The sequence below is a fragment of the Colobus angolensis genome, unplaced genomic scaffold (genome assembly GCF_000951035.1).
Source record: "Colobus angolensis palliatus isolate OR3802 unplaced genomic scaffold, Cang.pa_1.0 Scaffold24, whole genome shotgun sequence".
Lineage (NCBI taxonomy): Eukaryota > Metazoa > Chordata > Mammalia > Primates > Cercopithecidae > Colobus > Colobus angolensis.
In genome coordinates, this window is record NW_012115599.1 from 13,865,508 (window position 1) to 13,881,079 (window position 15,572).

A 15,572-nucleotide genomic window follows, 5' to 3' on the forward strand; every position below is an offset into this window, starting at 1 on the left:
CCCAGGCTGGAGTGCAATAGTGTGATCTTGGCTCACTGCAACTTCCACCTCCCGGGTTCAAGCGATTCCCATGCCTCAGCCTCCTGAGTAGCTGGGACTACAGGTGTGTGCCACCATGGCCAGCTAATTTGGTGAGGTTATTTTAATAATACACGTTTGGAAACAGGCTGGGTTTCTTTGAAGCCTGGTTCCTGTGCTGAGCCACCCAGTGCTATTCGGGGCACAACAGTCCTCTTCACTCAGACTTCCTGGAATGAGGCTGCATGGCAGGGGAGTGACAGCAGGGACGCTTCCGAGGAGGCAGGAGCCCCACCTGAGGCTGTCAGAGCTCATTCTCAGCAGGGATTGGCCAACAGCCTACTGAGAAGGCTCAAAGGCACAGGAAGAGGGAGGGGAGGAGCTGGGGCGGGGCACCTGTAGTAGCTGAGCACGTTCTCGTCGTGGGCATTGCCGGCTCGCGCCTCCTGGGCCAGCTGCCTCACACTCTTCTCATGGTGCTCGTTATTCTTGTCAGTCCACGTGAGCCACACTTCCTCGTCTGAGTACTCGATGCTCAGGTACTCGTGGGCTTGGGCCATCTCCTTCACGGGCCGAAGTCTGCAGACCACCAGCAACCTGTCACAGGAAGCCAGGGCCAGGGCGCTACGCCTGGACCCCTCCCTGAGCACACCCGGCCACACAGTGCCAAACACATCTCAAGGGCAGGGTCCGTGGCTCATTCTTTTCTGTGCCCCTTCCCCACTCCCCCGCCCCGCCCCACAGTGCCAGGCACAGAGCAGGACACATAAGAGGCAGAGATGTCACAGCTGCAGAGAGCAAGGGTGCCAGCTCCAGCCTGAATCCAGACAGGGCCTAAGCTCTAAGATAGCTGGGCGCCAGCAACGTGAAGCCCAAGTGCAGGCAGGGGGCGCAGGGCTCACTCGGTCCTGATGAGAATGTCACTGTTCTTGGGGTCCAGCACACACTTGCAGATGAGCTCCTGGGTGACGGGGATGGCAATGTGGTTGGACACACACAGGTCAGAGAGGTAGTCCAGGAACCTGGGGTGGTGACAGCCAGGGGTGGGGAGAGGGTCTCAGAGGCTGGTCCCTCTAAGGACGGAACCCACCCTTCCCTTTCTCCTTCCCCAGCTGGCAGCACCGCCACCCTGGGACTAGCTCCCTCTCAAGGCTTAGAGATGGGTGGGATGGACTCCCAGGTCCCCCAGGAGGGAGAGCCCCAGGGCATCATCCTGGGGTCTGGGAAGGCTAGATGAGGGTTCGGGGGGACAGGGTGAGGAGGCGCAAGGGCCAAGGTGATATTCAAAATATTTAACAACTGGTTCAATACAGGTTCTGACTTTGTCACTGGAGAAGGTCTTGGGGGCCTCTAGTGGTACCAGGAGCCACTCCCATTGTTGCTAGAGTGGGCCACATTTGGGGGGATCCCAGAGAAAGGCTAGGGAGGCTAAGGTCTCAGGGGGGTGGCAGTTACCAACAGGTGCAGGAATAATTCAGTATTCTCACAACCAGCAGACTTTCTACCCAGGCAAGGGAGGAGGGAGGGGCAGGCGCCGGGCGGGAGGGGCTTCGGGCCCACCTGGGCTCCCGGTTCTTGCGCACAAGGCTGACGAAGGTCTCCACCTCGGTCTTGGTGATGTGCTTTTCCAGGAGCTTGCGATTGTTGTGCAGCAGGGCGGTGATGGTGTCCTCAGCCAAGATGTCATAGCCAATCTGGGACTGCATCATCCCAAACTGCTTGGCGATGTGCTCCTGGGGGGCAGACAGGCTGGGGGTCACAGAGAGTCACAGGTGGACCACAGGGCCCAGCTCTGCTCTGGAATACTGCCCCCAGACCCCGAGATAGGGACCCAATACCCTAGAAAGGTGGAGGTCCGGGAGAGGAAGCATCACTGGGCAGAAGAATGACTTAGATTACATAGTTATTTAGCTCGTGGGCCGTTTCCCACCAGAGCGAAACCTCCACGAGGGCAGGGACCTTGTTTGTGTGGAAGGATTGGCTACATAACTTGTAGGGCCCAGTGCAGAATGAAAGAGCAGGACCCTTGCTCAGCACAGAATCTAACCCAGTGCAAGGCCCTTGTGAGCAGTGGGCCCGTTCCCATGAACTCAGCCCTGATGTCTGGTGCCCTACCGGACCCCAGACCCCAAAACAGTGCCTGGCACAGCACATACGCCTGAGGAAATCACTTGCTGAGGAAGGAACGCGTAGCCAGCGAGTGGGCCAGCAGGGCAGTGGCACACCTGGTTCTTGCGGTAGTCCTCCTGGGAATGCCGCAGCACGCGGTAGCACAGACGGAACATGTGCTGATAGGGGGCGTTCTTCTGGTCTGACAGCTCCTCCAGCCGCACCAGGGGACCTTCACCCCCCTTCTCACGGAACGGGGCCTTCAGAATGCCAAAGATCTGGGGGAACACAGAGGCTGAGGACTGATTGCCCAACACCCATCTGCATCCTGAAGTCATCCCAGGAGTCATCCCTGAGCCCCGACTGGCTCTGCCCTAAAGCCAGCCCAGACATCAGCTTTGAGCTGGACCGCAACCCCAGACCAGCCATCCTCAGCCCCAATTCCAGCCCCAGCTCTCCCTACTCCTTGTTGGAATCCCGAAGCTGACCCCAGCCCATCCCTCCCTGATGCAGATTCTAATCCCAGCTCAGATATGGGGCCTCGGGGAAGAGCAGAGGGTCTCAGCAGCTCAGGGTCTGAGGCTAAGAGAAAAGGCAGGCCGGGCCGCTGTGGCCAGAGCTTAAGAGGTGAGACACAGGCCTGCCTTGTCAAAGTAAAATGTTACATAATTACAAAAATGTTTTAAAGGTTGGGGCTGGGTGGAGAGGTGAAAAATTGTTCTGAAACAGAGACCAAAGTGACAGAGCAACAGAATGGAATGAAAAAATCTTAACAAAAAACAAACAAAAAAAAAAAAACAAGCTTTACAAAGACATTCTGGGAACATTAGAGAAATGTGATATGGACTTGGTATTGTTGTGATTTTCTTAGGTGTGAGCATGTACTATGGTTATATAAGGCAATGTCCCTATTGTAATAGAGATGCCTGCTGAAACTTTTGGGTGTAAAATGCTGCCTATTTTGAAATGTGTGGACGGAAAGATGGATGCGTGAATAGAGCTACATAAAGCCAAGGCAGCAAAATGGTGAGGCACCTTGTTCCCTGTACTATTCTTCCAATACTTTCTCAATATTTGACGATTCTCATAATAAAAAAATTGTTAAACATTTTTTTTGAAGCACAGCTCTGGACCCGACATCCTGAGCTCAAATCCTGTCTGCCGCTTCCTAGCTGTGAACCCTGGGCCAAGCGACTCTGGCCTGTGTTTCAGCTTCCTCACCAGTAAAACAGGGTAAGAATCACGGTGCCTCCTCCAGGCAGTGAGGATCAAATTCGTCAACACACGTGGGGTACTTAGGGAAGTGCCTGGCACGTGGTCGTGCCCCATATATACTGGTTTTTGTTAAAGTGGGGGATGGGCCTGCAGTTCAAGGCATCCCTCTCCAGGCACCCGGCCCCTCCGCGTCCCCTCATGAATATACACGCACCTGTTTGAGGATGTTCTGCTCCCTCATCAGCTTCTGCCGTTCCCGGTTGGGCTTGGTGACCATGATGTCCAGGACATTCTGCCCATTGTTGGGGACATCACTGACAAAGAACACCAGGTCTTCCAGCAGCTGGATGACAAACCTGGGTGAGGGTACCCAGGGATGACAAGTGTGAGATGCCCACCCAGCAGGTGCCCCTCGTGGGGAGCCAGTCCCTCCCAAAACATGGCTTTCCTGAGTTCACTCAGCGGCCCCCAAAGCACAAAACCCATCCTCAGCCTACAACTCCTCTCCCCGGCTTTCCCCTGAAATACTCTCCAAACACGCCCAGCCCCACCCAGCCTGGATTTCAAAGTGGCCCGAAGACACAGAGTCTCAGAATATCCCAACCTGGAAAGGAAGTACAGGGCACAAGGCAGGGAGTCTGGTGTGAAGGCGGCTGCATTTGCATCCTGACTCTGCCACTTACTAACTGTGTAACCCTGGGCAAGTCTCGTAACCTCTCTGAGCCTCAGCCCCGTCATCAGTAAAGCAGGGCTAAGTGGCCTTGAGACCAGGCTCAACACAGTAACCAGCTCCATCATAGGGTTAGTTCTGGGAGTACTTGAGCTGTGAGGCACCCAACTCCAGGGTCCCAGGCCAGGGCCCCACAAGGGCCAGTCCCCCACTCTCTCCCCAGTTTGCCTGGCTTCTGCTTCATGACTCCTTTCTTCATGAAATGCAGGCCCTGGGAGGGCAAGATCACTCAGAAAACCTCTGTGCCACTGCAGCCCACCTGCGGTCATTCTGGCTGATGAAGCCCTCATTGAGTTTCTCCACGGCGCTGGCCAGCATGGAGCTGGCATCATTGGCAAAGTCCAGGTCTCGGATCTCGGACACAGGCACCGACACGATGGCAAAGGCCTCCTTGTCTTCCTTAGTGGGGCAGGTGCCCAGCTGCAGGGACAGGGGTCAGCAGGGCACCTGGGAACAAGCTCCGGCCCTGGCCCCGGCCCCACCCCCACCCCTAGGGACCCGCACCATAAGCCGGATAGGCCGCTCCTCCTCGATGTCAATGGGCACATTGGTACTCTGGATCCACGTGTTGGTGCAGAGGTGCCGCAGCCGGACGTATGAGTTCCTGCAGGTAGGTGGGAAGGCAAGGACTCAGGGAGTGCACCATGGAGTGCGTCCTGCTGCCTGCCGGCCTACCTCCCCAACACTGCCACAGCTTCCACCCTACTCCACACCCTCAACAGCTGTGGGACAGGGGCCACTGCTGCCCCTCCAGATGAGGAAGCTGAAGTCAGAGAAGAACAGCCAGAGCTAGCCCTGCACCCAGGCCCCTTCCTGACCACTGCACTAACACAGGCAGCCTTGTCCACGCTTCCAAAACCAAAACTTGTTTGTACACTTGGGACCAAAATTCATTTGGACAAATGAGTCTATTTAACTATTTATCCCATTGAATTTCAAGATGCACACATTTCATAGAAACACATGCATTACACAGAAATACTCAATGTATATGATTACAAAACACAAGTTTACCTTTCTAAAATGAAAAACAATATGAATACCAAATCCATCTGCCTCCAAGAGTTTCAGGGAAGGGGCTGTGGGCCTATATCGTGACTCAATTAACTCTCCCATTAGCCCTGTTAATAGGGAACCTTGATGTTCCCACTAAATTGACGGAGGCAGAGTGAGTAGCAGCCTGAGGTCATACAGCTTAGGACACACCAAAGCCTGGATTGACACTTGAGAAGTTTCTTGATGTTCTGTCCTAGAATCTCAGGGCTGGCGGGACCTCAAAGGCCAGAGAGTCTGGCCTCCCCATCCAGTGTTTGGGTTCCCCGTGCTGCTGTGTCCTAGACAAACTGCCATGCAGCCTGTGCTTGAGCACCCAGACCAACTGGGGCAGGCGCTGAGCACGTGGCAGGCATGCAGTGGTGGTCAGCCGCCGACAGACCTCAGAGCTGGATCCCTAGAGGGATGGGACCAGCAGAGACCCCAGAGGCCAAAGGACCTCAGGAGGGCGGAGGAGTGAGGAATCCAGAGAGTCCCAGAGACGGGAGGGCCCAGCCTGGGCACCACCAGCCAACCCCCAGGCACATGGCGCATACCCACCGGGGCACGAAAGAGTCGGTTTTCTGCAAGGTGGTGGGGTCCAGCTCAAAGAGAGAGGCAATGTCGTTGCCATGAGGCACGGCCACCAGGCGATACTTGATCTTCTCCCCAGCATTCCTGCGGCCTACACGGCCCTGGGCCCCCTGGGTGAGGACCCCAAATCAGGTAGAAAGCCCTACCTCCTCTCAAGCCCCCGAAGCACCTGGGATCCCATCTGAGGGGCCATCTCCCTCCAGCCCACCTCCCAGGGTTTCACGGCCTCCCCTGCCCCCGCCTACCCCCAGGGCAGGCCCACGGCCTCACTGGAGACCTGCTTTGCTCCTCACCATTCCTCCCCTGCCCCCGCCTACCCCCAGGGCAGGCCCACGGCCTCACTGGAGACCTGCTTTGCTCCTCACCATTCCTGTTGCCTTGGAATCCGAGGCATCACCTTTGTAACTGGGGTTCTCCTGGACAAGAGATACAAGATGCAGGGGAGCTACTGGACACCAAACTATACCCACACGACCCCACTGCAAAACACAGTCACCTACATAGGGCCCTGGGTTTGGGCAGGCAGCCTCCACCCTCCCAGGGGTGCCCATATCATTCCAGGGGAGCCCTTCATGGCCCCTCTCCATAGAACCACAAATGAACACACATACACACCAATGCCCCAACACACACAAATGTGTGCATTACAGACAGAGGGGAAATTTTGCTCACTCTGTATCCCCAGTGCCTAGAATAGTGCCTGGCACATAGTAGGAACACAGTGATATTTATTAGGCTTCTTTACAGTCATGCCTTTATTTGATAATATTGGATAAATGCATGAATGTAAAGAAGTCAGGGTCCATAGGCACATGTGCCACATATTCAGATATGTGCACACACACTCCCGCACACCCACGTGTACATGCACACAACATGAGCCCCAGGATGCCCTCTGCCTCCCGCTCACCTCAGCAGCCAGGTAGTTGCCCGTGGCCAGGTGCTTGAAGCGGTACAGGCCATTCCAGTGCCCAGCTCCTCCACGGCAGGGGTCGTGGTGGACCACCTGGGGGCATGCAGGTGTGAGGCAGGAAGGAGAGACTGGCCAGGCATGGGGAGTCAGACCCCGGGGAGGCCTGGAGATCTCTGGGTAGGTGGGTTTTGGACCCTCCCTGGCCTTTTGACTCTGGAGGTACTCAGAGGGAGGTAGGGGTCAATATCCCACCCTCCCGGATGGTGGGGAAGAGGGAGAGGTGGCATCCAGGGCTAAGTCCGGGGTGCCAGAAGCAGGGCTCTTCTGACCTCCACCTCCCAGAGAGCATTGGAGCTGGTGGCTGAGGTGGCCGACTGGCGCAGTGTGGTTCTCAGGAACACCTGCAGTTTGCCCTTGTACTCGTCACAGGTCAGGAACTTCTCCTGCTCCGCATGGAACAACCGCACCACGTCTCCCTGCAGGTAGCGGGGTGTGGCTCAGGATGGCTGCAGCCCCTCCAGGCTCAAGGACCTACCCAAGGCCCAGCCCCACTTGCCTCAGACAGGGGTGGCTGCTGGCAGGGCCCCTCTTCCAGAGCCGGCACACAGAGAGGGGGCTGCAAGCTGAGCCCCCCTAGAGAACAGCCAGAGCCCAGGCACTCTGCCCTCAGCCCACATCCCAGACCCCAAATCCAGAGCTCTCCCAGGCCTTCCCACATTCAAACCCACCCTGGACCGCCTCCCTCCCTATCTGTACCTCTAGACACCCTGCCTAACCTCTAACGGCCCATCTCCAGTCACCCCCTCCATGAAGGAGGGGGACCTCACCCCCTCAGTCTTCCCAGGGCCATGACTGCCCCTCTCTCAGGGTCCCTTCTGCCTAAACATTGGTAGGTGGTGCCCATTTCTTTTGCTCCCCTGTTGGATAGGGGCAGCATGGAGGGCATGTCCACGGCTTTGGACACAGATACCACGTTTGAATCCTGTCTCTGCTCTTTTTTTTTTCTCAGAGACAGTCTCACTCTGTCGCCCAGGCTGGAGTACATGGCACGATCTCAGCTCACTGCAACCTTCGCCTCCTGGGTTCAAGCGATTCTCATGCCTCAGCCTCCTGTATAGCTAGGGCCACAGGTGCGTGCCACCACGCCCGGCTATTTTTTTTATTTTTAGTAGAGACGGAGTTTCACCATGTTGCCCAGGCTGGTCTCGAACTCCTGAGCTCAGGCAATTCACCCGCCTCAGCCTCCCAAAGTGCTGGGATTACAGGCATGAGCCACTGTGTCCAGCCTGTCTCTGCTCTTAAAAGTTGTGTGACCTCAGATAAGTTCCTTAACATGTCTGAGCCTCAGTTGCCTCTTCTGTAAAATGGGAATACTATGACCTCCTTGCAGAAATTGTGAGGATTATAATATGCATGATGAAGTCACACTGCACACTCACTGCGTGCCAGCCACTGTGCAAGCACTTGTAAGCTTTCTCACCCAATCCTCACACCAACTCTCTGGGTAAATACATCATTAGCCCCATTTTATGGGTGGAGAAACTCAGGCATAGAGAAGGTAAGTATCCTGCCGAGGGTCATGCAACTAATGGCAAATGGGACATGAATCTGTGGCCCAGTTCCAGGGCCTACACCTTCACCATTCCATCACCTTTCTCCTGCTGAGACCCTGCCACCCAGCAGGCACACAATGCATGGCTTCCACTCTTGCTATCATCACTAGAGGCATTTTCTGTCTTCCCTCCACTGAACACACACTAGACACAAAGCATTCAGTGAATACCTGCAGAGTGAATGCAGCAGTGAATGCAAGAATGCATGAATGAATGACGATACCCAGATTGGTCAGTTACTATGGCAGAACCTAGTGACTTCTGTGCCCCAGAAGCACAGGGCAGGGGCAAAAAAGCAGTGGACTTAGCACCAGAAAGCCTTGCTTCTGAGCTGCCTTGGAACCATGGAGCCATGGCGGATTCCCCAGAAATAATCCTATGTAGACCACAGAGTGAGGCCCAAGTGATGCTTCATTTTATTTATTTGTTTGTTTGTTTGCTTGTTTGTTTTTTTGAGATGGAGGCTCGCTCTGTCGCCCAGGCTGGAGCACAGTGTGGTGCAATCCTGGCTCACTGCAACCTCCACCTCTCAGGCTCAAGTGACTCTCCTGCCTCAGCCTCCTGGGTAGCTGGGATTACAGGTGCCCACTGCCACGCCTGTCTCATTTTTGTATTTTTAGTAGAGAAGGGCTTTCTCCATGTTGGCCAGACTGGTCTTAAGCTCCTGATCTCAAGTGATCCACCCGCCTCAGCCTCCCAAAGTGCTGGGATTACAGGCGTGAGCCACCCCGCCCAGCCAAGATGCTTCATTTCCTAAGTGCTGCACAGATTCGGGGCTGGAACTTTAAGGAAGGCTTCCAGGAGGGGTAATGCATGGCTGGACCTTGATTAATGTGTGGACGATGTGCAGACTTAAGGGAGGGAGGGAGGGAGAAGGCATTGGGGCAGGGCATGGGTAGACGGGAAGCAGCCCAGGAGGTAAGAAGGATGAGGAGGGTGGGGGACTGAGGCAGCCTGAGCAGGGCAGGGGAGTCTAACAGAGTGGCTCAGTGAGGGGAGGAGGGCAAAGGGAGCCACTGCAGGCTTCTGAGCAGGGAGGTGCATGAGCACGCAGCCTCCTTAGGTGGCTGCCCTCGGGCCTGTCACCTGTCCCTCTGACAGGTTTCACAGCTGGATGTTCCTGCCTGCTCCCCTAGATGGACAGCCTCACACTCTACAAATCTGCCCTCCCTCAAGAGTGTCTGCACCCCGTCTGCTGGTTCCATCCCCTGCAGCCCCACCCAAGAGACATCTGAACTCTCCTCTCGCCCACATCTGGTGTTCAGGTTTTCTCAAATGGTCTCTCCGGTGGCCCCAGACAGCTCTCTCTGCCCTCAGTCCTGGATCCTCCCAAAGTCTTCACTGCAGTATTTCCCAGGCCGCCCTTCTCTCCCAGAGCTCACACCAGCATGTTTGGGAACAGGAAGGAGACAGGCGGTGACCCCTAACTCAGCAGACAGGGCAGCCTCACTCCCTCGCCGATGAGGGCACAGGGCAAGGGGCAGGGGGCCTGGCATGGATCCAGGCAGCAGGAGTCAAGGAGAGGATGGTGCTCAAAGGCTCTAGGTGGGGGGGATGGAGACCCCCAGTCCACTGACACCCCCTTAAACAAGAGAGAAAACAGACCAGGCAGGACCCAGGGAGGATGGAGAAGCGGGCTGTGGCCACAGACGAGAGAAGTGGCAGTCCTGGTAGGGCCATGTGGGTGGGGCCCTGTGGAGGTGGAGGGAGTCTGGGGGGTGCAAAGCTGGGGAGAGGGTAAGGGCCTGAGGCCTGGCAAGTGGAGAAGGCAGGAAGAGGACCCTGGTGGGGAGGGCTGGGTGGCCAGCTGGGCAAGGCAGGGGTTCCCAGTCCTTACCCCTTTCAACACCTCCTCCAGGTGGTCCCGGAACTGCATAAACAGGTTGATCTTCCAGCTGGTGTTGCAGTTCACAGAGTTGACCTGGGGAAGGGTGACGAGACCTGTGTTGCCAGGCAGATCCCAGCCACTGAGGGCCCAGAGCAGGGCTGAAAGGAAGCAGCAGCCCAGCCACCATTACAGCACAAGGACAGGGTGTCTTCTCCCAGCCAGGGTCCCCAGACCCCAGCCCGGCTACCTTGGGACCACCAGCCTGTGGGGTGGAGAATGAGGGCAGCGTTGTGAAACGAATGCAGGAGCCATGAGGCCCAGCTTGTCCAGCGGGCCAGATGGGGCTGGAGGCAGAGATCATGGCGGTGAGCGGGGTGTCTCCACCACCAGGGATGTGTGGACGTCCCTGCACTGCCTGGCTGACCCCCGACCTCCTCACCTCCTTGCAGCCGGCATTATCGCTGAGTTCGTAATTGCTGGCATGCAGAGGCTGCCCAGCGTTGACAGGATTCAGGATCACCTTGTCCCCCACGACCACCTGAGCAGACAGGCGGGACAGGTTAGGTGGGAAGGGCAGGGCCCTCGTGTCGCCACACCTCCAGGCCTCCCTCGGGTCTCAGTCTGCCCTTCTAAGAAATGGGCATGACCTTATCCAGTCCCCACACCGAAGACCCTACAGAAACCCCTCTGGAGTTCCACCAGGAGTTCCACCAGGCCCCTCCAAGCCCAGCCCTGCCCTCACGTTGTCCCCATTGCTCCGCAGCTTCCAGAAGGGCTGGATGAAGAGCCAGGAACCCTCGTTGCCTGTGGCATCCAGGGTCACCCGCATGGCATTCTTCTCCAGCAAGGCCGGAAGCCGCTTGTTCACCGTCAGGTACTTGTTGCTCTTCATGTGCAGGAGCTGGGGGTCAGGTGGGTGCGGAAAGGTCACTGGGCCCCAGGGGGCGGCCATCAGGGAGCGGATATGGGGGGATGCCCTAGACCCTTGGTCACACCCTGGCTGCACACACAGTGTCAGACACCTGTCACAAACACACAGGCCAACACCCACAGCCACAATCACACACAAACATGCACACAACAGGCACACCCCCATGGACACCCTGGTGATCACAAGAAAGAAGCTGTTCTAAATACTTTACATAGATTAGCTCAAGTAACCTACAATGATCCAACAGGGAAGCACTATTACTGCCTGATTTCACAGATGGGGAAACCAAGGCACCAGGGAAAGTTAAGTAACTTGCCCAAGTTACACCATTAGGAGTAGCAGAGCCAAGATTTGAATCCAGACAACATGGCTCCAGACTCCATGCTGATGGTCACCATGCTATAAACACACCCATGGCACCACTACTGAGGCCACACAGCAACAGACACACACAAAGTCAGACACACAGCCACACAGGTGGCCCCAGGGCCACTCATTCACCTAGGGACACACATGCACAGAGGGCAATGCCTGCTGGCAGCCCTCACCTGGCACCAGCCCAGCCTGTTAGGCAGGGAGAGGGACAGGTGGGAGAGAGGTGGGCCAGCCTCACCTGGATCACACTGCCATACTTCACGACATCCCCGTGCACCTTCTTATTCTCTGTGTCATTTTGCTTCTGCTCCATCTGGGCCGCGTGCTGGGCAGACACACACAGAAGTGAAGGGTGGGCTCAGAAGCTGCTCCTAGAAGGAGACATGCCCCAGCCCCACACATGCACACAAACACACACACACACACACACAGACACACACACACACCGTCACCTTGGACTCCAGGACCCTTTGGACCCCTGCCCCAGCTCTTGGTGCTGCACCCAGAGTGCTGCACTCCGAGTGCAGAAGGCAGCCTGAGGTCTCACAGCACACACAGCCCAGGAAGCCAAATCGCCACACCTCCCCAGCCACCTCCCCTGGAGAGGGCATGCCAGCAGCACCTTGAGCATCCCCGACAATCGCCTTACACCCCCAGGAACCTAAAGCTGTATCTCACCACCTACCCTTATCTCACCAGACCCCCGAAGCCCCAGACACGGGACCCCTGTCCCAGTCCAAACCCTGGCAGGGGCTGCTTGGTGTCATTTCCTGGCTCCCACCACCACCCCCACTCCTCTGCAACCTTCCCTCCCAAAACTGTATGCATTCAGCCCACTGCCTCCAGGCAGCCCTCCCTGACTGGTCACATCCCACTCTGATGGATCCAATGCTGGTGGCCTTGAGGATTTGGTCTACATCCCATTAGAGATAGCTTTTTAGGTTCTTCTGTCCCCTGTTAGACTGGAAGCTGCCTAAGGATAGCTGCCTTGTCTCCTCCACCAGATTAGGGGTTCCTGGAGGGCAGGAGACCTGTCCCCTCCATCAGACTGGCACTCTCTGAGAGCAGTGGTCTCTGCCCTTTCCTCCTCCTCAGTACTTTACTGAGACCAAGGCAAAGGTGGCAGCTGGAGAGCCTTGCCATGGACCATGTGACTTTCCACAAAGCAACAGCATGTAGCTGTGTGACTGCTTGTGGTTCTGATTATGTGGCTCTGCATAGGTGAATGCCCTCCCGCCAGGCCAGATCCCCAGCTCAGCCTCTACCTGCCAGCAAGAGAGCTGGGGTATTAATACCAGAGCTCAGGCAGTCCACCTGCAGCTCCCTCTCTCCAGCCCAGTTCACAGCTATAGGGCGTAGCCCAATGTCCCCATTCTAGACCCACCTTCTCTGGGCATGGGGCTTAGGGGAAGGGGACAGAGGGAGGCAAGGTTTGTATGACAAGGGGTGGGGCAACAGGGCCCAGGGCCCAGGCTGCAAAGTTCTTGACCACAGCCCAAGACTCCCACTCTCTTTGTGGTTTGGGGAATGGGGTTGGGACCTGGAGATCTGCCCAGGATGTGAACTGAGCCACTGCCTACAAGGGGCTCATAAGCGATCACCATATCCCAGCATCATGGCACAATCTACGTGTCTGAGGAAGCCAGGGTGAGTCAGAGACCTGGGGGCCATCTAGGCTGTACTGCAGACTCACACGATGACCATGGACAGACCAGTCCCATCTAAGGGACCCAGGCTCCAACTCTATAAAACAAGGGGAGAGATTAAGACTAGATCCAGGGCTCCCAAATTGGGTTCCCCAGAGCCACTGTCTCCACAAGCCACCAGGAACTCCATGGACAGCTGTACAGGTTGTTCACTGCTCTGTGGTGTTGGCATTCCACTCTCTGAGCCATGCAACCTGGCATAGGGCTGTGCCAGCCTGGAAGAAGGGACACTTTCTTCCCACTGACACAACAGAGTTATGCAGACTGGTGAGTCACTGGGAAGGGACCCTGCTCCCCCTACATCCACTCCTTCACAGCAATTCACACCAATCTCTTGCACATCGGAATTCAGTTTTTTATTTTTATTGTTTATTAATTTTTTGTAGAGATAGGGTCTTGCTATGTTGTCCAAGCTGCTCTCAAACTCCTGGCCTCAAGCAATCCTCCTGCCTCGGCCTCCCAAAGTGCTGGAATTACAGGTGTGAACCGTCACACCCATGCGAGTTTCAGAAACCACTCAGCTCAGCCACAGAGCCCCTACTGGCTCCGACAAGCAGCTCCGCCATTTGTGTACCCAGGTTCCTGGTACATGTGCACAGATGCATACCTGCACACACACACATACCTGCAGCTTCTGCAGCAACACCACATCAGCGATCTTCTCCTTGTCCTGCTTGGTCTGTTTGGCCTTCCAGTACTGCTTCTGGGCCGAGTAGCGGTTCATGGGGCACACCTTGAAGAGGCAGTCTGTGGTGGGGCAGGTGGGGGGTGAGGGGAATGGTTCATCTGGGGCTCAGGGCCCTCCCTGGAGAAAACCCCAGCCTGCAGCTCTGCTCTCCCAACCTTTCCCCATTCCCGTTCCCCGCTGCAGGCAGACAGGAAGCAGTTGGAAGAACCTCATAGAACTTGGAGCATCCCGGAATACGCTGAGTAGAATGGGGAGGCTCAGAGGCAGGTTTGAGAGCAGTGCATCTCACTTGGTGGGGTGCCCTCTTCCTCTGGGAGATGTACCAGAGGCTGCTGGGGCCTCACCCTTATGCCATGTCTCTGCCCAGCTTCTGTGAGTATTGGCAGCTAACAGCTCACATCTGCATCCTCCTTTCGCTAATTGCCTTGGCCGATGGAAACCATCTTGCACACAGATGCCTGGGAAATGGCATACCCCTCTCCCCAGGGGCAGCCCCTATCCAGTAACTGACACAGGCACAGAAGAGCCCAGCCTCTGGAGGGGACAGTCTGAGGAGCAGCTCACAGTCCCGAGCTCCCCGTGGGGTCAGGCTGAAGCGCATCTGCCCCTGAAACCACAGCCTTGCTCAGCTTCTTCCCTTGCCTATACAGAGAGGAAGAGGCTCCCTGACTGTGTCCTCCTGAGAACTTCCTCAATAATTCACACATCTTAGGCTCTGCTTCTAGGAATCTGACCTAAGACAAGGCAAATCCAAATTCCAGAAACACATTTTCTAGTACAATTTTTATTTTGGCAAGTAGATAAAACAACTGTTATTCCCGTAAGCCTAAGCTGCAGGAAGGGTGTCCAATTTTTCTGCTTATCCAAAGGAGGCAGGAGTTGGAAAAGCCTGTTCGAAAGCTTGGTAGGAGGGGAGGGAGGATTCTGGGTGCTGAGGAGGGGCTGGTGTGGGTGACTGGGACTGCGTGACAATAGCCTGGGCTGCCCTGGGAAGCAGTGAGCTCCCCATCACAGGAGGGATCCACAGCCTGGGCACGGAGCAGGACTCAGTGGCCCTGAGATCCCTCTCATGCTGCAGCTGTGTGAGTCCCTGATTGCACAATGCTCCAACAGTGTGGAACAGAAGAGAGATGGTTATGCTGGGGGACTGGAGAGGAGAGAGCCACTAGAGGGTCCCAGAAACAAAACCCCTTCTTCAGGTTCTTTCCTGGTCCCTCTAAGAAAGCTGTGTCTTTTCTCTGGTCAAAGCTGGTCATCCAGTCCCAGGGATCAAAGAAAAACTGGATTTTCCGTCCAGTTCAGAAGGAGGCAAAAGTCCCATGGGACCATTGAGAGTAGAAACCGAGTGAACCAAAGATGAAGGAAGACAGAACTTCCTGGAAAGGAAAGGGAAAAATGGCAATTCCACAAGCAGATGGAGCCACCAAGGGCCGCCCCGCCTAGCCACCCTCAGCACTGCCAGCATGAGTGGATATCACTTCCAAAAGAGTACCCAGTTTGTTGGAGAGAATTTTTTTTTTTTTTGTTTTTTTTTTTTTGAGACAGAGTCTTACTCTGTTGCCCAGACTAGAGTGCGACGGTACGCTCTTGGCTCACTGCAACCTCCATCTGCTGGATTAAAGCAATTCTCCTGCCTCAGCCTCCCAAGTAGCTGGGATTACAGGTGCCTGCCACTATGCTTGGCTAATATTTAGTATTTTTAGTAGAGACAGGGTTTCACCTTGTTGGCCAGGCTGGTCTCGAACTCCTGACCTCAGGTGATCCACCCACCTTGGCCTCCCAAAGTGCTGGGATTACAGGTGTGAGCCACTGTGCCTGGC

At 55.9% G+C, this 15,572-nt stretch overlaps 1 protein-coding gene across 1 annotated transcript in view; it reads right to left on the minus strand.

Moving 5' to 3' along the window:
* Positions 1–15,572, minus strand: part of ITPR3 (inositol 1,4,5-trisphosphate receptor, type 3) — a 90,018-nt gene that overhangs the window by 27,850 nt on the left and 46,596 nt on the right. Inside the window, exons 3-18 of the mRNA XM_011945450.1 lie at positions 13,690–13,811; positions 11,597–11,683; positions 10,795–10,953; positions 10,492–10,590; positions 10,062–10,145; positions 6,941–7,087; positions 6,609–6,704; positions 6,064–6,114; positions 5,666–5,808; positions 4,577–4,676; positions 4,332–4,492; positions 3,557–3,698; positions 2,244–2,405; positions 1,579–1,751; positions 921–1,040; positions 415–597 (exon numbers count right to left, since the gene is read on the minus strand). Of these exons, the coding sequence (XP_011800840.1) occupies positions 415–597; positions 921–1,040; positions 1,579–1,751; positions 2,244–2,405; positions 3,557–3,698; positions 4,332–4,492; positions 4,577–4,676; positions 5,666–5,808; positions 6,064–6,114; positions 6,609–6,704; positions 6,941–7,087; positions 10,062–10,145; positions 10,492–10,590; positions 10,795–10,953; positions 11,597–11,683; positions 13,690–13,811 (2,029 nt within the window). The remainder of the gene's footprint in view (positions 1–414; positions 598–920; positions 1,041–1,578; positions 1,752–2,243; positions 2,406–3,556; positions 3,699–4,331; positions 4,493–4,576; positions 4,677–5,665; positions 5,809–6,063; positions 6,115–6,608; positions 6,705–6,940; positions 7,088–10,061; positions 10,146–10,491; positions 10,591–10,794; positions 10,954–11,596; positions 11,684–13,689; positions 13,812–15,572) is intronic.